Source organism: Giraffa tippelskirchi, chromosome 3 (assembly GCF_054371585.1).
Source record: "Giraffa tippelskirchi isolate mGirTip1 chromosome 3, T2T-mGirTip1v1.2.pri, whole genome shotgun sequence".
NCBI classification, from domain to species: Eukaryota; Metazoa; Chordata; class Mammalia; order Artiodactyla; family Giraffidae; genus Giraffa; species Giraffa tippelskirchi.
In genome coordinates, this window is record NC_137277.1 from 170143408 (window position 1) to 170166373 (window position 22966).

The following is a 22966-nucleotide window of genomic DNA, read 5'->3' on the forward strand; positions in this document are numbered from 1 at the left end:
TGACCTGCAGTATAAGAAACAAAACAAGCAGATCACTTTCTGCTGAGAAGCAGTGATGGTTTGAAAGTAAGAGAAAAGAAAATGCATGATTTTAAAGTCAAAGGTTCATGGCTTTAATATGGTAGAGCACCTAGGAACTTTTTATTTACTGGAATGCTATGGGTTGCATTGCTTATCAATTAAATTTCACTTTCAAATATGATGCAAACCTGTATTTAGATGTTTTTGGGGAGAACTGGAGGAGGGTGCTGAAGAAGAAGTGATCTCTTTCTTCAAGAAGTTCAAAATTACTGTTTTAACTCGATCTCTATTAGGACACAAGCAGGGATCTGCTCATTTATTTTTCAATTTAATACATTTCTCTGGCCAAACATATAGACCCTCACACCTAGAGAAACACTCAAATATACTCAAACATATTCCTACCCTCACCCCACCCCCTGAGTCCTTTGGCACATGCAGTTAGATGTTTTGTTAAGAATAAAAGACAGCAATCAACTACTCATCATTAAAGCTCATACTAGTAGGAAACTTACCTGCCCATAAAATGCCACACGATAGTAGCGACCGAAGAGTCGCTTCTCTGAATTCACCACCTCTGCAACTTTCAGATACGACCGATGAATATCATAGTAAAGATCGGATAATTTCTGAAAACAGAAACAAAGAGTTTCATGAAGATGATGCCAACATAAAAAAAATAGGAAATTGTAGGTAATTCTCCCGTGTAATGAGGATATTTGAACTAACTCCTGGGTTTAGAACACCTACTTTGAAGTCTCTCTGCTTCTCAAAGACTGCAATGATGGGTTTGTTGACATCAGCGATGAGCTCATATCTCTCAGACTTCCAAAGAAACTCCACACACATGCACAGCTGCTCCACCAGGATATTCTGCAATTCCCCAAATGAAAATGAGGTTTTATACAATGAAGATTGTGTCTCATCCCTGAAACTTGCTTTCCAAACTATTGCACTGTCAATCTTTTTCATAGTGGGTTTTCTGCATCCCTCATCTTTGCAACTGGCAGTTACATCCATCCCAGGAGTTATAGTGGTGTCTTCTAGGATTCTTCTCTTTCCATAACCTTGTTAGTCCCTCAAACTTGCTAATTTATATCTATGAAAAGTATTCAGGTCTGTCAGTATTTTTTTCCATTCCCACAGTCACAGGCTTAGATCAAACTCCTGTTTCTTCACTCCCAGACACCATGGAATAGCTCGTAAGCTAAACTGTTTTCCGTCTCCAGTTTGGCCCTATTGATCCCGTGTGTAGCTCTCTAGTAATCTTTTTTCCAAAGACATCAACCTGATCATGAGCTTGCCACTGTCCCAAACCTTTCCAGTGCCTACGAACTGCTGCCTAAACTCTCTAGCATGACATTGAAGGAGCTCCAGAATCAGGTACCAACCTCCCTTTCAGTGGCCCTCTCCTTCAGCACCTTGGCATGGACTTGGTACATTGGCTGTACCAGATGGTACCACACCATTCTTAGGATGCTTTGTAATTTCCACATTTTCGCCTGTGATGTTGCTGCTGCTCCTTTGAGAACCTTAGTTTCTCATTTGACACCTTTTAAGTCCTAGCAAATGTCAAGACCCAGTGCAACAGTCTGCAGGGCTTTTGTTTCTGTTCCATCATCTGCATTCTAATTATTGTCACATAAAAAATTATCCCCTTTTTAACTGCAGCTGTAGATGATGCCTAGATTTAGTTACTGGGTCTTAGACTGGTTACCCACACCCTGAAGGGCGTTTATCTTTCACAAGATTCTAAACTCTTTGAGAGCTGGGATTATGCCTTATTATCTTTGTCTCCCCAAATAAATTTGCCTTATTTATCTTTGTCTCAATGTCTCACATATACTGAGAGCTTAATAAATGTTCAACTGAACCAAATTATATACTTTCTAAAGCAAGTTGATAATACTGTTGGAATGTTTTCAGTGTCTTTTCAGAAAAGATTTTAAACAGTTTGAAATAGTTAACGCATAGTGTAGTTACATTTACTATTTGCAATGTACATTAAATTAATGTACGGCCTTATGTAAGATTTCTTTAACATCTCCCCCAAGATTTGTTTTCTGAGTCCTTTTTAAAACCTATGTAATATTGTGAATAAAAATTAGCTTTTGAAATATTTTATTTACTTGAGGAGGGGAGCTCTATTTTTTTTTTTTTTTCACTTGAATTGTTGCTAAGTAACTCCTGGTAGAAAGCTTCTTTTGAAAAATAACTGTAGTCTGCATACCAGGAAGTTTTCTGCAGAAACTAGTGAGACTTCGTGTTCAAGTCTATTTGTTAATAAATTTTCCAATGCATTAAAAAAAGTTGTGACCAGCTCAAAAAATTTTCAGCATCCCTTACAATATTTACCAAAAGACCAGAGCTTTTATATTTTGTAGAAGAGGTGATTGTATATATTTGGGTCCATCTTAGAGAATTAAAAGTTAGTTTAAATGTTCATTGAACATTACACTTTATCAGTTGAATCTGATATCTATTAATCTAGTTTAATTTTAGCCTGCATTTTATTTTGTCTAAGTCATATTATAGGGTAACTTCGATTTCAGAATGAGATCTTCTCCTCCCTACTTAGTTTAATGTTATAATTCAATTTATCTTCTTACTCAGTTATAATATATTAGATAATTTTCATCTAACCTCATTGTATGGTGTGTCTTGCATGCCCGAATCTTCTTTCATTGCCCCTTCTTCTTTAATATTTGGTGTAATGCTCAGAAAAGCTGGCCAGCCCATAGAGAACATGCCTTAAGAGGACAAAGGAAAATGAAACATTATTATTTGAGCCAAATCCTGCTTGGATTAGATAGTGACTTTGTTCATGATGTTACATGTGGTGGTTATAACACTCACACAATCAATGAGACGGTTAGATTATGACTGTTGATAAATACTCTGCTAGGCAGCCAGTTTTCCCTTTTTTATAATTTTTGTATTGTTCTCAGCTGAACTGCTTTCTCTGAGGAGCTATTATGGAATTATGGACAGAACACAGGCTTGTGGATTGATGTACTTCAGTGTTCTGGTTTAATTAGCTTTTTGGAGTCTGTGTGCCTTGTTTGTTAAATCAGAGACATTAATATCTAATCTCAAGGATGCTGAAAGGATTCAAAGCATTCATATTTGAGAAAACACCAGGTTATCATCACTGCCTTCAAAAAACGATACACAATACTCACTAACTTTCACTCTTTCGCAATATTTAGAAAACTTCTCAAGATTTCTTAGCATCATGGGCACCAAGACTAAAAAAGATGGAACTCTGCAGATGCATATGAAAATAGTTGATAATGAGTAATGTGCCCAGACAGGGGTCAGATCAGAACGTTAAGGGAATATGAGAGGTTAAGAGCACAGTCTGGAGTGACAGACCAGCCCTTGAACGTGGCCCCATCACAAGCTAACCAGGGGGATCTGGGACAGATTGCCTAACTTTCAGGTCCTATTGCCTGTAAACAGGCAGTGATAACAGCATCTAACGCATAGACTCCTTATTGGCAATTAATTGAGATACTGCCACAGCACAGAACTTAGTGCAGTTGCCTACCTTGGAGCAAGTGCATTTTAAGTTATAATTAATACTTTTGTGGATATTTCCATCTTTAATAATAGATCATTGGCTATGTGACTAAGTTATCACCCTAAAACATGCTAGAAATGATAATGATAATTATTGCAATTGAATCTTTGTATTAAAAATTCTATTTCCAACTCTTTATTAGTATTTTTCTTTGGTAATTAAACATATTAAAATATATTAGGATTGAATAGAGCAGGAAAAGTCATGACATACTACTTCCTGGATGATGATGGTTGTTAGTACAACTGAAGAAGCTGTATTTTCTGGAGTCACCTAAATTCACCTCTATAGTTGTTCCTCAATATCTGCAGAGAATCGATTCCAGAACCCCCAGCAGATATCAAACTCTACAAATGCTGGTGGTCCAGTGGTTAAGACTCTGCACTTCCAATGCAAGGGGCCCTGGTTCGATCCTTGGTCAGGAAACTAGATCCCACATGCCACAACTAAAAGTTTGCATGCCACAACTAAAGATCACACATACCACAACTAAGACCCAACACTACCAAATAAATGTTGGGCTTCCCTGATAGCACCAATGGTAAAGAATCTGCCTGCAATGCAGGAGACCTGGGTTTGATCCCTGGGTCTGGAAGATCCCCTGGAGAAGGGAATGTCTACCCACTCCAGTATTCTTGCCTGGAGAATTCTATGGACAGAGGAGCCTAGTAAAGATTTGGACACGACTGAGGGACTAACACTTCCTTTTCACAAATGCTCAAGTCGTTTATTTTAAACGACATAGTATGATGAGCCTTCTGTATCTGTGGATTCTCACTGATGGAGTGATTGGTTGAATCTGCAGATCTGGAATTCCCACATACAGAGGGCCAACTGTGGTCTTATCATATGTGCACTGTAGTGAAGGGACAGTTTACTTCTCTGACTTAGAAACATCATAACATAGAAACACATGGAGGACTTCAAATATACGCCAATGAGCTTCAGATATATGGCAATGAATACAAATATAAGCTAATGCATCATAAATAATCACCTTCATTATTTCAAGTTTACAAAACAAATACAGTTGTCCCTAAACAACACAGATTTGCACTGTATGGGTCCACTTAAATGCAGATGTTTTTCAGTAAGTACATACTGCAGCACTGCACTGTCTGTGGTTGGTCGAATCCAGGGATGTGGATATGCAGGGCCAACAGTAAAGTTATTCCCAGGAGTTGGCTGCCCCAACCTTCTCATTGTCCAAAGGTCAATTGTATACACTTATCTCATTTATTGATATTTTATTCCAATATCACCATTGGTCTACAAATTCCCACAACTTCTCAAACTGACACCTAGTTTTATCAGGTTTCTCAAAATAGTCTTTATGGAACTGTATGGTATCTGATTATGAAAAAAACAGATGAGGAGGAAGGGCACGTTAAATAAAACAAGGATGGTTTTGATGACTTGCCCGTATAAATAGGAAGCATGGAACTGAGCAAGGAGACCCTTGAATTTTATCGTGGACATGAGTCATGAGGCCAAGTCTGGTGTCTTCTTTAAGGCCCTCAAACGAATGAGCTTAATGTCTCAGAACTCACTTTGGTCATTTGGTTCAAATATTTTATTTGCAAAATCCACTGAAACTTTTTGGAAGATATATACATATTTAAAAGAATAAGGGACCAATTACGTTTCCAAAATATTATAACCAAAGCCCATTTCCCTTTTGTTTAGATATTTTAATCTAAGCATTTAAATATTTGTTTCTCTTGTTCATACACTGAGTTTTCCATTTCATTTTGAAAGTTAAGATAGTATTATGAAATAGATTGAAGTTCATAAACTGGGTTTGAACAAAATTTTACAAGGATACATTGTTTTTTTTTTACAAAGAATAATTCTTTGGTTATTGTTACAAAATTTTTATCAGATGGTAAAGATGGAAAATCTTTAATTAAAGGAAAATTATACTGTAAATTACAATATGTTATAAATTGTCAGAATCAATGTATACTTAAAGAAACTGAAACACGTAGATTACAGGTATAGTTCTGATATGTGTGTGAACATGCTCAGCTGCTCAGTCGTGTCTGACTCTTTCTGGCCCCATGCAACTGTAGCCTGCTAGGTTCCTCTGTCCATTGAATTTTCCAGGCAAGAATATTGGAGTGGGTTGCCACTTCCTACTTTAGGGGATCTTTCCAACTCAAGATTCAAACCTGCGTCTCCTGCATTGGCAGGAGGATTCTTTGCCACAGAGTCACCTGGGAAGCCCACGGTCCTGTATATATACTATATTTACTTGTCACTTTTCTGTACTTCGTATTTTGAATAAACAGTTATATGACATTTCAACAGTAAAATGGATTTCTCTTGCAACTTTAAACAATTCATCCATTTCAGAATAGAATCCCAAAGACAGTCTAGCATGCAAATTGGTAACAAAAGATGGCCATCATATTATATAAGATGCACTTCTGTTTGCTGAGAACTCTTGAGGTCCCTAAATTTCATAAAGTTTGATGATGGAATTTCTGAATGGTAAGAACTTTGGCTTTCGACAGAGTAAGTTATGTAGGTCCGAGACAGTTTTTGCTTTTGGGAATACATTTAGAAGTTTCATTGGAGTGAAGCTGAATCAGGACTTGGTTTCCTCCGCATGGTGCCCTGGGGGTATAGGAGCCAGTTAAATCACTCACTTCCTCCACTGGGAGTTGTTAGTAATGGGTTGCTATCACAGGGGTGGACATCCTCCGGGAGCAGGGATGGTACGCAAATCTTTTCCATTTTCCAGTAACCTATGGCAGTGCAAGATGAAGTGAGGACATTGTTACAAGTTTATGTTAATTCAAGCTTATGAAACTATGAATCGTTAATCAGTGAAGCCTTCTCATTTGGAACTAAGAAGTGGACCAGTTAACCTGGTTGTGCATAAAATAAACATGATGATGGCATGAAGAGAAAGGTAAAACTTAAAAGTACAGCGTCATTAGAAATATCTGCGAAAATTAACACTGCTTAAAACACTGAGATTAATCAAATTTAAAACTAATAAATACACTGTATTTATTAGTTTATTTATCAGGTTTTGACATGCTGATTTCTCCCCACACATGGTTGTCTTACCCCTTCTCTTCAGGTATTCTGCGATGAGGGCAGCTATGTGGATGTAACACATGGCCGCCTGTAAGAGAAAAGCAAATAGTGTGAGAGGAAGATTTTACCATCTATCTCATACTAAAGATTTTACCATCAGTCTAATTCAGACTAATCCTCCAAGGTGGGTCAGTATTCCAAATCAGAATATGCAGAGAAATCCTTTTCATGGTAGAACAGAAAATGAGAATCAATTAGATTTCCAAAAAGTACACCCTCAAGAATAAAAAGCATATTTGGGATTTTCTTTTTTTTTTTGGTTTGCTTTTCTTGATTTAGTTTCCAGGTGGGTGAATGAGCTGACTTGAAGTATTTTTCTACAGAATTATCTTCCTGCATTAATAGCTATGTTTCTCCTCTTTCTCTAAATAGCATCTGGATGTAAATTGGAAGTGAAAATAAGCTGTCTTCTTACTTTTATTTTTTTTAACCTCCAGCCATGGCGCCCCTTAGAATTTCTGTCGTCTTTAAAATGGTAGCCTCCAGAGGCGGCAGTTGATGAGGTAGTGTGACCTAATGTATCGCGTATGCTTTCTTCAACCAGATTATTTGAGTTACATTTTATTGCTCTTTAAAATCTCTCGCAAAGCCCTAGAACATTGCTGAACACACACTACATGCTGACTGGCTGAAGGATCCAAACGACTTCAGCATTTCCTTTCAAACTTTCGAGGAGAACTTCTCCACATTCAGGGTGGTCCGAGGGAACCAGAGTCGCTCGTTTTTGTCCTCACCGAACTGCTATCCAGTGAGGCCTTTGCTCAGATCTACCTCCATTCCAGAGCCCTTCACCCGCATTTAGAAGAGTTACAGGTTTCCTGGACAAACTCATCTCTTCCCAAAGCAGGCAAAATTTTGGGAACGAAGCAGAACTTCCCCACTGATTGTCTGAAACTGCCCCACATGGGTGCTGTGAGTTGCTGCCCATAAATCCACCAGTGTTTAAACAGACATAGAAAAGTTAGCTATTGATTTATAACTGTCACACGGTGGCCTCTCATCAACGTGGCCCTTAGAACTGTGAACCTTTCCATTGCTAGTTCGATGAGATGCACATGAGGACAGATTACTCGAAACTGCCTTTACCACCCACCATGATGGTAAGTTTCCCCATTTCACTCTAATTCCTGGGAAGAAGTTTTAACACACACAACAGTAACTTACGTAACTTTTAATTTCCAGATACCCTTACAATCATCCTCCCTAGCCTCAGGCTTTAGCATTTGGCCTCCACTGCACATCCTACAACTGCAGCTGGTCCCCCTAGACTCTGGCTTTTATTTGATATCATTTACATGGAGTCAGGTATCCTTGAATCTTACATGCAAATGTATTGCACATAACATATTGGGTTGGCCAAAAAGTTCATTTGGGGTCTTCCATCTACTCTTAGAGAGAAACCTGAATGAACGTTTTGGTCAACACAATAAAATCAGGTCTTATTGACATTAGTGGGGGAATATGGTTAACTTTTTATATTCCTGATGTAAATGACAATCCAATGGTCCTGATTAAGAGGACTATGCTGACAAAGAAGGACTGAATCTTTGCTGATCACCTCAGATAAGTCTCCGTTTCTTGCATGAATTTTGGCCATGCTTTCCAGCCAGGTCCTCCGCAGCTCGGGGGTGCTGGCGTAGGAGTTTGCCAGGCTGTACTGGAGATCCACCAGCATCTCTGGATCTTTCTCATGCTCCTTCATCTGAGCCGTGGCCATCAAAACAGTCCTTATTCGTTTAGTCAGGTCTTTCACCTCTGCTGGGAAATTGCTGTTCTTTGGAAAACAGAGAGCCTGGGTCATTATCTGTTTAGATTTCACAAGTTAACTCACTTCAAGTTATGCTTTTAGCTATGGCCTGGCATCATGGTCTGATGCATTCTATACACTTTTCACAAATATGTATATTCTCTGTGGATAAATTCTATGTATTGTAATGTGGTCGTGCACATTTGAAGATGAGTCATAGTAGAGTCCGCTTTATCTTCTAGCCTACCTTCTTCTAGTGATAGCATCCTAACTGTCCTTTGACATCGTCTAGCATCCTCTCTGGCTCTGGTTTGTGTGATTTGCATGTGTCTGCTTCCTTCCCTTGGACTGTAAGGAGATCAAACCAGTCAATCCTAAAGGAAATCAACCCTGAATACTCATTGGAAGGACTGATGCTGAAGCTAAAGCTCCAATACTTTGGCCACCTGATGAGAAGAGCCAACTTATTGGAAAAGACCCTGATGCTGGGAAAGACTGAAGGCAAAAGCAGAAGAGGATAGCAGAGGATAAGATGGTTAGATAGCATCACTGACTCAATGGACATGAATTTGAGCAAGCTCTGGGAGATAGTGAAGGACAGAGGTGTGCTGCAGTCCATGGGGTTGCAAAGGGTCAGACACAACTTAGTGACTGAACAACAACAGCACCACTTCCTTCCCAGGCACTAGGGCTGGACATGATACTGGCCTGGCCAATCAATCACATTCTTTGATACCCCAGGTCACAGTGATTGGTTTAGGGACTGGGCATATGATACAAGGTTGGATCAAAGAGACTCAGTCCTGGGACTTTAATTTCCCATTCACGGATTACTATCAGTGTCCTCAGAATTTCTGAGAGAGTAAGCTCATGGGGACAGCCTACATGTAAATGAAGTAAACGAGGAAGAAAATTGAACTGAGAGACAGAGAGGCAAGAAAATAGAGGCAGTAGGGGAAAGAGATCTTAAAACATTATTTTAATCCCTGGGTTCACTCATGCCTGTCACCAGGCTCTACCCCAGGACTTTTCAGTATAATGATTGAAGGAGATGTCCCCACAAAGTTCTAAAAGAAAGGTAAAACGAATTTCACCAAGAACAGGATTATGAGAGAATCACTGTGCTTTATATATATATATATTTGATATATGTGATTAGTTTTCTTGTTCCATATCATTCAGCCCCATACCTTGGTAATATCACTTAACAGATTACATGCTCAAAGTGGTAGCAAACTCAATGTCAGGACTCAAAGTGTCAATAAACAAAATGCAGAATTTGTGTTTTTTGTGATTTTGACATCTCATAAAAAGAATCCAACAGCTTAGTTTATTCCCAATTCCTTAAAAAACAAAGTCCACAATGCATTTCTTACTTTCATTTGCTTGTCTCCATTAGCAAAATTATTGGTAATAGCAAGGGAATGCTGAAAACGAGAGCCTCCAATCCCGGCATCAGCTATTAACTGGCTTACAGCCTTGATGAGCTGAAAGAGAAAAGAAAAATGGAATCTCAAAAGTAAGTAACTCCAAAATAGTAGGTGTAAAGAAAACCATTGAGTTGGGTGGATGTATCATGAATTTATCCCTGTAGGCCCAACGAATGTCCTCAGAATCTGGTGGAATTTGGCATCCTAGAAATAGTCATGGTTTCTCAAGTTGTGTATTCTATTATCAGTGGTCCACAACCTTTTCGGCCCCAAGGACCAGTTTTGTGGAAGACAGGGGCAGAGGGGATGGTTTTGGGATGATTCAAGCACACTACATCTATTGTGCACTTTATTTCTATTATTATTACATTGTGATACATAACAAAGTAACTATGTAGCTCACCATAATGCAGAATCAGTGAGAGCCCTGAGCTTGTTTTCCTGAGCTCAGGTAGTAAGGGAGCGATGGGGAGTGACTGTAAATACAGATGTAGCTTCACTCACTCGCTTCCCCTCAATTCCTGATTTGTGGCCCAATTCCTAACAGGTCATTGACCAAACCAGGGTTGTGGACCTCTGTTCCTTATAATTCTATTTATTCCCTGGCAGAAAAAAGGAAAAGTACAAGTGGAATTATGGACTTTGCTAATTTCTGTCCAGCTGCCCTCTTTCTGTGAATCAGAACTGAGTGTGATGAGCATTCTTAAGGAGGAATCTGATGAAGGAATGGGGATCTGGTTGCCCTGGAAACAGGAAGCTTGTATCAATGCTGAAACAGATGAGTGGTTTTAACAACAACGTTAATGAAAACTGGCAGCACTTACTTGTAAGTGTGACCGTACAATTGACTTCTGCTTGTTAAATTCAAAATTCTTCCTCATAAAGAAGTATAGAAGTGCTGATGCTTCCATTTGAGTTGATCGTGACCTGTGGTTACAGCATTTCAGGACTTCATAGCAGAATGATCCGCACAGGTCAGCAGGCCCTTGGAAAAACGCTGAAGGAAACTACGGAGACAGAAGTGCTGGTGAAATGAGCAAATTCCTTCATTTCGCTCTGTTCATTCTCATATTTGAAAATTCCTTAGAACAAAATCCTTTTTAAAAAATACCTAGACTTTTTCTTCCATTTGTAGGTGGAAGAGGGTATAATTTTATTTACCAAAGTCTATGCTAGTATTGGGGCTTCCATGGCAGCTCAGTGGTAAAGAATCCACCTGCCAATGCAGAAGATGCAGGTTCAATCCCTGGGTCAGGAAGATCTCCTGGGGGAGGAAATGGCAACCCACTTCCTGGGAATTCTTGCCTGGGAAAACCCATGGCCAAGGAGCCTGGCAGGGTACAGTCCATGGGGTCACAAAAGAGTCGGACATGCTGCTGCTGCTGCTAAGTTGCTTCAGTCGTGTCTGACTCTGTGTGACCCCATAGACGGCAGCCCACCAGCCCACCAGGCTCCCCCGTCCCTGGGACTCTCCAGGCAAGAACATTGGAGTGGGTCGGCTGAGTGACTAAATAACATGTTGTAAGTATCCTTTGCATCAATAATGGATGATTACTCAAAGCAACAGAATGAGAGCTCTGAGATAGTTTCTATTCACTCAACATTGTAAAACCACAGGTCCTCAAAGGGGACTCTTCTGAAGTGGAACAATTTAATATCACAGTTGATGGGGTACATTTTACCTAACTCTCTGCCACAAACACTGGGAACCCAAAGAATTGGAAGCCAAATGCCAATTTTATTCCCTTTTTATATCCAGAAGATAGGCCGTCAAGGCTGGGAACTTAATCTGAGACCATGAATCAAACAGTCTAATAAAACCAAATACATCAACATAGAATCAAACAAACCTTCTTTCCACCCTACTGAGAGATGTAAGGATTAATGCTTGTTTATTGTCAGTAATGGGCCTTCCTGGTGGCTCAGACGATAAAGAATCTGCCCACAGTGCAGAAGACCTGGGTTCAATCCCTGGGTCGGGAGGATCCCTCAGAGAAGGGCATGGCAACCCACTAGAGTATTCTTGCCTGAAGAATTTCATGGACAGAGGAGCCTGGCCGGCTACAGTCCATGGGGTCACAAAGAGTCGGATACACTGAGTGAATAACACTTTCACTTTCAGTGTCAGTAATAAACACTTCACTGAGCTCTCTGTGGATCCTGGACCCTTACCTTGCACACAAACAGCCTCAAGGAGGCAAACACGTGCTTCAGTGCGGTGGCTGATTGGTTGACTTGGAAAAAGAGCATGTAGGTGTCAAAGAGCCTTTTCATCATTGAATTCTGACATTCAGATTGTTGGAGTTGTCTCTGGAAATTCAACACAGCACTTATTTAGGATGAGTGAAAGGACACCTGTATTCTTTCAAAAAATATTTTCTCTGGACCGGCTAAGAGACGGTTAGACCGAATCACCAACTCAATGGACATGAACCTGGGCAAACTTCGGGAGATAGTGAGGGACAGGGAGGCTTGGTGTGCTGCAGTCCATGGGGTCGCAAAGAGTTGGACGTGACTTAGCAACTCAACAACAACAATCTTCTATGTGACAGGCACAATTTTGGGTGCTGGAAATGAACTGCAAAATAAGAAGGTCTTATTCTTGTTCCCAATGAAACTTATATACAGCTGTGACTGAAAAAAGTTACCAAATAAAAAAACAGAGTAGAAGGATAATATGAAGGAAAGTAAATGCTTTGGGGGAGGGGGTGAGATTACTTTATGTAGGATGGTTAAGACTCCTCTAATGAATGAATTGACATGTGAGCTGAAAAAGTCAGCCCTGGCCAGATCTGGGAGGACTGTCCGAGTAAGGAAAAAAAGTTGGTACCAGGGACTTGAGCTGAAAAGGAGCTTGTGAGTTCAAGGTGGAGAAAAAAAGAGCTGTGTAGCCTAAGCATAGTGAGTGGGGGTGGAGTCAGGAGAGAGGTAGAAGATGAAGAGGCCATAGACAGGCAGGTCCTCGAAGGCACTGATAAAAGAGTCTGTAAGATGCATGGGATTTGACTGACATTTCCATTGAGCAATAAAGAATTAAAATATGGATTTTGATTTTTCTACCATCATGCTGACTTTTTACTTGAAAGTAGGACTTTCTTGGTACAATCATTCTGTTTGGTGTAGTCTTTATTCTACCGATTAAAGTTTTTCTAATTAAACCCTTAACATTCAAAAGCTCATTAGGTTGAGCTAAAGTTTTTAATAACTTCTTTGAGGTGTAACTGACATACAAATTCTATAGTTCATATTTTATAAAATTTTATTTAAAAAGAGTTGTATAGGATATGCTCTGTTTGGCTTCTTTCACCGAGCATAACTGAGCAGTATCCTACTATATGGCTATATCACTGTTTTAGAAAATCCATTCACCTGCTGATGAACATTTGGGTTGTTTCCAGTGTTTAATTATTAAAAATAAAGCTTCTATGAACATTCATGTATAAAGCTTCGTGTGAGCAAACACTTATTTTTCCTGGGTAAATCTTTAGTATTGAAATGGCTGGTCACAAGATAGATTCTGTTTAATTTTTTATTTCAGCATATTGTTTTTCAAGGTGTTTGTACCATTTTGCATTTCCACCACCAGTGAATGAGACTTCCAGTTTCTCCATATCCTTGCCAAAACTTTTTAACTGTAACCATTCTAAGAGCTGGTAGTGGTGTCATTTCACCAAAGATATACAGATGGTAAGTAAGCACTCAAAAAGATGCTCAACATTATCACTCGGTTTTCTCTAGCTGTTGAGTCTGTTTATCTGTTGTATCTAGTTCAATCATTTGTCTCTCCCTCTGATACTGAAAAAGTAGGGTCACATTCTCACTCAGCCCAGCTTGCCTGACATAAAACAGGACAAACAAGGAAGAAAGAGTGCCTATTACTGGAAAATAATGAAATGTCTGTGTGTATATCAGCTGTGCATTTGCCAACTTCTGATGAATTCTGAATCTCATCTTTAACATGCTTTCCACTCACAGGTTGATTTATGGAAGGTTAATGGGTTTCATTAAATGTCTTAAAAACATGTTCTTGACTTCACATGACTTTTTCATCTTTAGTTTTATCATGTTGCAGAAGATGTTGTGGTCACACTCACCTGGTGGACCTGAGTGAAGAGGGCCAGCAGGTCTAGAATAGTCAGGCAAACCTCTGTAGCAATATTGGCCTCCGTGTCCACGTGGTGCACAATGTCTATTTCATTAGAGTTGCCTACAAAGTCCAAAGGAGAAAATGCATAAAGGTCTGAGACAAGTCTTTGCACCCTATTAAAAACTTTCTTCTATTACAACATAGTCATATACAACATACATACAATATGTACAATGTAGATACAATATACAACCTATGTATAGACATACAATCTTTACTTGTGTTTTGATGAGTAATTTAGTAAATCAAAATGCTTTCATTTATTCAATTTCTTTATTGGCTGAAGCAAAAATACTAGACAGAGTTTTTAGTGGATGCGGCAGACTGAATATGTGTGTTCCCCCCAAAATTCATATTGTTGTTGCTGTTAAGTCATAAGTCATGTCTGACTCTTGGCAACCCCATGGACTGTGGCACACCAGGCTTCCCTACCCTTCACTATCTCCCAGAGTGTGCTCAAACTCACGTCCCTTGAGTCAGAACAGTATGAAAAAGCAAATTCATAGGTCAAAGCCCTAATTCACAATATGATGGTATTTGGAGGTGGGGTCTTTGAGAAGTAATTAGACTATGAGGATGGAGCCCTCATGATTGGGATTAGTGCCCTTTTAAAAAGAGACACCAGAGGGATCATCTCTATCTCCACTGTGTGAGGACACAGCAAGAAGGTAGCCATTTGCAAGGCAGGTTTCTACCAGACATCAAATCTGCTGGCACCTTGATCTTGGATCTCCTACTCTCTAGAACTAGGAGAAGTAAATATTTTTTGTTTAAGCTACACATCTGATGCATCTTGTTTTAGTAGCTTGAACCAATGAAGAAGTGTGTGTGCCCTTTTCATTGGTCAGGTATGGAGTTTCTAGAGAATCAGAGTAGTCTGTTCTTTATTTCCCACTTCTTTTCCATTGGTTCAGCTGTCACTATAGTCATATTTCCTTCATAATTAGTCTGGGTCAAGTTTTATGCTCTAGGTATAGATCAAACGTAGAGTCTGAGTGGATGATCTGCACGAATGACCTCTTCAGAAAGGTACTAAATCTATTTACAGGTTAAGGCAAATACTGTCAAATAGCTAACTTTGGTCATGTGTCCATAATTAAGAACACTTACATGATATGAAAACACTGAATCTCATTTTTTTTACCTCATTCACACCTAGAATGTGTGCAACACTGGATTCAAGATGGCATGCCTGCTGCTTCTAGGACACAGGCAACTTTTTCCTCTTCCCAAAGAGTGGATAATAATCAGGTTGAGAGAGGCAATCATAACTCTCACAATGCCAGAGTCACTTGGTTCCCCACTGAGGGATCAAACCCATGCCCCATGCAATGGGAGCACAGTCTTTACCACTGGACCAATAGGGAAGTCCTAGGACACTACTTTTTAAACTGCTCCCTGCTGATTCTCTCCTCTCAGGAATGTTCCCAGGGCTACGGCAAGCCTGAAAACCAGCGGTCTGAGGGGCACAGAAACATTCCCTACATTCTGAAACATAATGAATTTATTTCCTGCACATGTCTAGAGAAAAATGATAACCATCTTACTGCTATTGTTTCCGGTTTACTTACTGGTCATGGTATTGTCTAACATCTGGAGGAGTTTGGGGTTAGAAAGTGCATTTTTGCCTCGAATTATTGGTAAAGTTTGTGATCTGTGCTGCTTCTGTCCTTCATGACTGGAAGTGGTGTGCATCCTGGAAATGAAATGAGAAAAATGGTTCAAGTCGTAGGGATATGAAAACCAAATGTTTGTTCAAATTCTCTTGATTGTATCATATTAACATTTTGAATAGAGACTTTTTATGAAAAACCATTAATTATGGGGTGACATGATGACAGAAACTTTAAAAGTACTTTTGGAGAAATTTTATTTAAGCCAAAAAAGGGTTCAGAATGATAATAGATACTAAAGGATAATGGGTTTCCCAAGAGGCACTAGTGGTAAAGAATTCATCTGCCAAAATAATAGATACAGAATTAAATTCTGCACAATCATATTCATTATTATTTAATGAAATCATGGGATTCCGTGGATGTTAAGTTGGCTATTGGTTGCTCAGAAAGGCATAGTGATAAACATTTAAAAAGTACAATACTACACAACTCAATTGGTATCAATTATTTTTAGGAGGTAAAATATAAAAAAGTAAAATCTGGTCTGAAACAACTCTTTGTCTCTTATTTCTTAGTATTTGGAGGAAGAGATACTGAAGAGTCAAGCCTCAGAAGAAGCACTGGTTTTCTCTTTGTCTTACTTCTCAAAGCTTATTTGGTTCTGGCTAAATCAAGTGCTCTGAGTGGATTGGGGCCCAAGAAATCTGACTTTGGTTTTCGGTAGCCAAGAGAGTCTGGGTCCATTTCTGGAGCTACAGGGAATAATGGGTTTGGGGCTGTGTGGCTTAAACTTTGGGACTGAATTACTTCCAGTATTTTGAGTTTCCTTCTGTCTGTAACTCCTGGAGGAAAAGCCATGGCTTTGGGGAAGGGAGTTGGGGAAAAAATCAGGAGGTATTCAGGGAGGACCCTGAAATCTAACTTACCAGACACCCTCTAAACTGCAGTGACCTCAGCTGGGTTACGATCGTCATTAAAGTCATTGTTTACGGTCCTCTCTCCTACTACCAATTGCCAAAACATGCCCATTACATTTTTTATTTGCTTTCTCACAAGGGAGCCACTCAAGTGGTCCCCGTGGATAAAGAGGCAAAATTTATTCTATGATTTATTAGCTATTTACTATTTCCATATTACTTTCTAAAATTCTTTCTAAAATACAGCCATTTCATATTATATATTATCATGATACCCCTGGGAAGAATAAATCAAGCTGGAGAAAACTTTAGCAAAGAATTTGGATTGACTAGACCCAGAGGAGCTTCAAGGCAGCATTTCAGGCTAATGTTTTCTGTAGGGTAGTTTATGAGGGGTGACCCTAGGTTTTTTATGCTAGTCAACTCAGTCTGATGACTAAAAAAAACGAAGATGAGCTTATGGGGCCAGATATGCTTCCTTATTGCCTTTGACCCTTAAAAAAATTACATTAAACTCTAAGAATATGGTTAAATTATTACAATTACTGAAAGGAAGGGGGAGATATGACCTCACAGTTTACTTTGTCACCAAGAGATTAGCAAACATGAAAATAGTCATTGATTGGAATTATATCTTTCCAGGCTTAATCAAATTAAGATATTCATTGACCCTATGTAAGAATCCACCAGCCAATGCAGGAGACACTGGAGACCAGGTTCAATCTGTGGATTGGGAAGATCCCCTGGAAAAGGAAATGGCAACCTATTCCAGTATTCTTGCCTGGGAAATCCCATGGACAGAGGAGCCTGGCAGGCTACAGTCCCTGGGGTCACAGAGTTGGACAAGACTGAGTACACACAACAACAACACAAGGCATTGTACAGTAGGTCACATAAATAAGGCGCAATTCTTGCTTCTTAGGTCTTTACAAGCTAGTGGGGCAGACAGGGAAGTACTTACAAAGTTTCTTCTTAGAAACATACAGAGTTATTTGAAATCTGTGTCTGGTTTGAAATATACATATATAGGTATATATATACACACACACACATATGCATGTGTGTGTGTGTACATAGTGTGTGTATCCACACCCTATATATATATATATACATATATATATATATATATATATGCATGTGTGCATGCTAAATTGCTTCAGTCATGCCCCACTCTGTGACCCTGTGGACTGTAGCCCACCAGGCTCCCCTGTCCATGGGATTCTCCAGGCAGGAATACTGGAGTGGGCTGCCATGTCCTCCTCCAGGCAATCTTCTCAGGGATTGAACCCACGTCTCCTTCAGCTCTTGCATTGCAGGTGGATTCTTTACCACTGAGTCACTGGAGAAGCCCGATACATACACACACACATACACATCCATGTACACTCACAATATAATTTTAAATATCAAGCAAATGTGACAGTACCATTGTGACAAAAGGCCAGAAGTCTGGCAGGATGGATTAGATCCTTTGAGAGTTCCATTGTTCTGGGTGGACTGCACGAATTTAAATGCAGCAGCAATTTTTCTGCAAGGAAAACTGAAGTTTTAATCTTAGCTCAGTGCCTGCAACTGATATATAAACAAAAAATAGCAACTGACAAAGAGATTACTGGACAATGAAATCTTTCGTATGTTATGAAAAAACCACATTTTCTTCTGGAAATGGGAAATTGGGGGTTTAGGGAATGTGCTGGGGGGCAATACTGTCTCTTATGGGAAAGGATGAGAGCACAGTTATTCCGGATTAACTTGTTTTTTTAGTATATTGGAAGTATTTTCTTAAATATGTATCTTCTAAGTTACATTCATATGAAGACAAATTGGTTGAAAAGCTATATGAAATGTGGTTTCCTTTCAGAAATGTGTGTTTTGTGCTTTTTCTTCGGATCACATTAACTATTCTTGGATCTACTATGGGTATAGTGTAATCATCAAACATGCTTTGCTTGACGTAAGGTCAACCTGAAAATCCTATTTGCATTTTAAGATTTCTAACATATATATATATATATGATTCTTTTCAAAAGATCAGACTAATCTTTTGGAGTTTAAAATGATTACCTTATTATGTTCCGTTTTCCTAGATATCTGAAATTTTGAAGACAGACGCTAGAAAGGAAAAAAAAAAGTCACATTCTAATTATTCATATCTTTTTATCTATACAAAGTGTTCATCCAAGTATATTAAAAGAAAAATAGAGTTTTCTTTAGATAGTTTATGCATTATTATTGATAGGTTATTCACCATATGATACTTAGAATGAAAAATGGCATACTAAAATCATCTGAAGGTCCTAGATAAAAAGTCTTAAGTAATCAACTCTAAAACTTACTCCAAGATGCTGAAGAAGTCAGACACCTCTGGACTGGGGGCTCTCTGCCAGTAGGCAATCAGAGTCTCTGGAAGGAAACACCAAGTGGCATGAGACTCTTTGAAATTCAAAGTTTTTTCCCTTTTTTTTAAATTTAATTTTAAAGAGCTCTCTTTACCCTCTGAAATTGTTTTCATAATGTGTAGAAAGCACATGAGAAGACTCCTGGTTTCTGCTTGATCTAACTTGTCAAATCGAAGAGTTGAGCCTATCAAAGACAAGGGTCTTGGGATCTAGGGGTGAAAGAAACAACAAGGATTGAGGAGGAGGAGGAGACAGCTGACTTGCAATGCGCTTGGTAAGTTTGGGAGGGAAGTCGTACCTTTTCACAGTTGTCAGTCTTCTCACTGCTCTTCTCAGTGGTACTTGGGTTGGAGTCAAGACTTGCTAACGAAGCTCTGGAGTCAGCATGGGTTACTGTAGAAATAGCTATTGATGAAAATGCTGTAAACACAAGCCACAGCACACAGACGGTAATGAGATGCATGGGCGCGCACACATACACACAAAGCTAAAATGAACCAAAAAGATGCTGATCACTCAGGTATTGTGAAAGGCTGACACAATAGAGTCTTGGATTGGCATGAAAGATATGCAACTTTTAAAATATTATTTTAACAGCCATGCCAGTATGAAGGATTTAAGAACATTTAGACCATTGTAACGAGATAAAGTGTGCTTCTTTGATTTCTTACAAAGCTTTTTAAAGAACATTTCTGTTTTAAAATGCTTAATAAAAGTTCTTAAGGATGTTTTGGAGGAAGAAGCTTTCAATTTTTGACAGTTTGTAAGAAATTAAGATGACATTTCCAAAACAGTTCTTAAAAATAATCTTTGAAGTGGAAGGGCTATTATATTTTAAAAGGCTGAATGCAATGAAAACATCAAGATTGTTTCCAGAATGAAACAATTTGATGACATCGAGTAGACCGCTTCTTAATCCAAGTAGAAATGAACACTAAGTAGAAGAGGAAGTTGTTGGATGACATTCAGAGAAACATGTAACAAGATTCTTTAGCTATATAAATGCAGAATACTTTGCCTCATACATTATGTACAATGAATGAGTGGGTAAAAAGCACAGTGATATACAATGTAAACACAGATGAGTTTTAAACATGATTGTCTGGACGGTCTGAAGTACCTGCTATAGAATTTAAAACGTCTTTAGAAAATGAAGTGTCTGCAGAGTTGGCATGTTTCATAGCTGACTGGGTGTGGAATCCTCCATTGGTACTGAGGTCATCTCTAGACCCCTGTATTCAAAGCACAGAAGAGATTAGTGGGGATTAACATATTTCAACATCATAAACCTACAAATGTTTTCTTCATTACATTTTCAATTAGATGATGTGAGATTTAATTTTTTATATTTTTACAAAATCTTCTGCCAAAGTAGGCAATGAAAGTGAATACTGTCAAACCATAAATCTTAGTCACAATTTGATTTCTTATGTGATTTTTAAATTTTTAAACAGTGTAGTGGAAACTCTTTCAGATATAGATTAAATCAGTGGTCCCCAACCTTTTGGGCACCTTTCGGTTTTGTGGAAGAAAGTTTTTCCACAGACCTCGGGCAGAAGGATCGTTTGGGGATGATTCAAACACATTACATTTATTGTGCATTTTATTTCTATTATTATTACATCAGCTCCACTTCAGATCATCAGGCATTAGATCCCAGAAATTGGGGACCCCTGGACTAAATGACTATAATGGTTATTGATAAATTCACTGATTTAAAAAAAATTTAATTGAACTATAATTGATGTACAATATTATATAAGTATAGAACACAGGGAGTCACAGTTTTAAAGGTTACACTCCATTTACAGTTATTATAAAATACTGGCTACATTCCCCATGTTGTACAATATATCCTTATAGCTTATAAAATTATAACAATTTTATATATAATACTTTGTACCTCTTTACCCCTATTCCTATGGCTCTTCCCTCTCCCTACTGGTAATCACTAGTTTGTTGTCTATATCTGTGAGTCTACTTCTTTTTTCTGTCGTATTCACTAGTTTGTTGTATTTTTTAGATTCCACCTATAAGTGGTATCATAAATTCACTGATTATATTTAGATTATCACTACTATCATGGATTTTTAAATGTATATTACTATTATTAAAAACTAGATGTTAGGCACTTATAATGTGCCAGTCTCTATGATACATGTTTTCTATTACACAATTTAATCCTCCTAAGAACCCTGCAATAGAGGTATTCTGTTCCATTTTATAAATGAGGAAAAAGTTGAATAGCTTATCGAAGGTTACATAGATAGTAACTGATACTGGTCCAAGGTAAAAAAAAACTCCAGACATAGTTCCTAACTTCTAGACACTGTATAAACATCTCAAAACACCTATATTAATGCATACATATGGAATCTAGAAAAATGGTACAGATGAACCTATTTGCAGAGTAGGAACAGAGATGCAGATGTAGAGAATGGATGTGTGGACACAGGAGGGATGGGGAAGGAGAGGGTGAAAAGAACTGAGAAAGTACCATCCAAGCCACCAGGGAAGCCCCATATGTCCACACCCATGTGCAACACAGATGGCTAGATAGCTGCTGTATATATAACACAGGCAGCTGAGCTCAGTGCTCTGTGATGGCCTGGGGTGGGTGAAATGAAGGGCTTGGGTGGGAGGGAGGTCTAACAGGGAGGGAATATATGTATGCATATGGCTGATATACTTCATTGTACAGCAGAAAGTAACACAACAGTGTAAAGCAGTTATACTGCAATAAAAAACAGATAAATAAAAAACCAAAAGCAAACAAAGCCCCCCTCCCCCCCAAAAAAAACCACCTCACAAGAAGCGCTGTTCTGTTTAATCCTTAGTTTGCTCACATTTAGGAGAAAATGGTTATCGAGGCCAAAAATATATTTAAAAAAAGGCAAACTCTTTATTAAAATAGACACTTGGAATATTATGCAAACTTACCTGATTCGATGTATTCACGGTAAAAGGATACAGGTCCTTCAGGTAAATCCTTGGCATATTGTCCAGAAGCATGCCATAGAGGGGCATGTATAAACTGGCTATCTGGGCCTGCTTTTCCTAGGTAGAAAAGGAGTCAAAAGAAATGATTCACATAAAAATCAATAGACTTGTAGGTTTGATAGGCACTTAATGCAGTGAACCATTAAATAGTGTTTAGGGAAGGGAGAAAGAAAGACCACTTACTGGTTCTCTGTATCGATCATCAAATGAATGCTTAGCCATTAGATTTTTTAGGACAGCTAAAGCCAAGTGCCTGATATCTTGATCTTCTTGCAGAGCAAAGCCAACTTCTCGGAGCAGAATTCCGATTAAGAAGTGTTTGCGGCAAAATTCATTTGTGACCGAATATTCAGGCATATCTTTGTGAGGAAGGTAAAGAGATCATGTTACTGAAGGTCAAATGGTCACTTTACAATCAAGAGAGGTGGAACAAACAACTATAAACCCCTCTTGCTACTAGGAGGGATTCAGCAATACAGTCTTGTATGAAAAATGTGAAGAGGGGCATTCAGTAAATACTGTTTATTCTTATCCAAAATAGTGCATGTGTGCGTGCTGAGTCATTTCAGTCATGTTCAGCTCCTTTGCGATCCCATGGACCATAGCCTGCCAGGCTCCTCTGTCCATGGGATTTTCCCAGCAAGAATACTGGCGTGGGTTGCCGTTTCTTATTCTGGGGATCTTTCCAACCCAGGACTACATGTTAGGAATAATGAACTATTAGAACACTCCACATCATATCTGACCAGAAGTAAAGTAAACACATCGATTTTTTCCAGTCCGTGAAAATACTGCTGAAGGCAGAAGTTCAGGGAATGTGGAAGTTCAGGAAACTAACATCAAAGAGCTTAGGTCAAATAAATTTTTCCATGAAATATTGAGTAACAGCGAGGAGCCAGAAATAAAACAAAACTTGCAAATTGCCCATCTATACCTAGAAAAAAATTTTCCCAGACTATTTCAAGTTATGAACTTGTCTGGGGTGAAAATAAACTGAT

General features: G+C 38.7%; 1 protein-coding gene across 7 annotated transcripts in view; it reads right to left on the minus strand.

Annotated features, from left to right (window-relative positions):
• Window positions 1–22966, minus strand: part of DOCK10 (dedicator of cytokinesis 10) — a 305040-nt gene that overhangs the window by 19896 nt on the left and 262178 nt on the right. For 3 of the 7 annotated variants that reach the window (XM_081579663.1, XM_081579662.1, XM_081579664.1), the window contains exons 32-50: window positions 22152–22327; window positions 21909–22025; window positions 20089–20200; window positions 19267–19388; window positions 19063–19177; window positions 18906–18972; window positions 18634–18681; window positions 17996–18097; window positions 15608–15732; window positions 13984–14096; window positions 12062–12199; window positions 10714–10896; window positions 9836–9946; window positions 8271–8486; window positions 6683–6740; window positions 6256–6354; window positions 2665–2771; window positions 772–894; window positions 537–650 (exon numbers count right to left, since the gene is read on the minus strand). In XM_081579663.1, the coding sequence (XP_081435789.1) occupies window positions 537–650; window positions 772–894; window positions 2665–2771; window positions 6256–6354; window positions 6683–6740; window positions 8271–8486; window positions 9836–9946; window positions 10714–10896; window positions 12062–12199; window positions 13984–14096; window positions 15608–15732; window positions 17996–18097; window positions 18634–18681; window positions 18906–18972; window positions 19063–19177; window positions 19267–19388; window positions 20089–20200; window positions 21909–22025; window positions 22152–22327 (2246 nt within the window). Of the gene's footprint in view, window positions 1–536; window positions 651–771; window positions 895–2664; window positions 2772–6255; window positions 6355–6682; window positions 6741–8270; window positions 8487–9835; window positions 9947–10713; window positions 10897–12061; window positions 12200–13983; window positions 14097–15607; window positions 15733–17995; window positions 18110–18633; window positions 18682–18905; window positions 18973–19062; window positions 19178–19266; window positions 19389–20088; window positions 20201–21908; window positions 22026–22151; window positions 22328–22966 lie in introns of all 7 variants that reach the window. The other 4 variants (XM_081579665.1, XM_081579666.1, XM_081579660.1 and 1 more) reach the window with 3 other exon arrangements.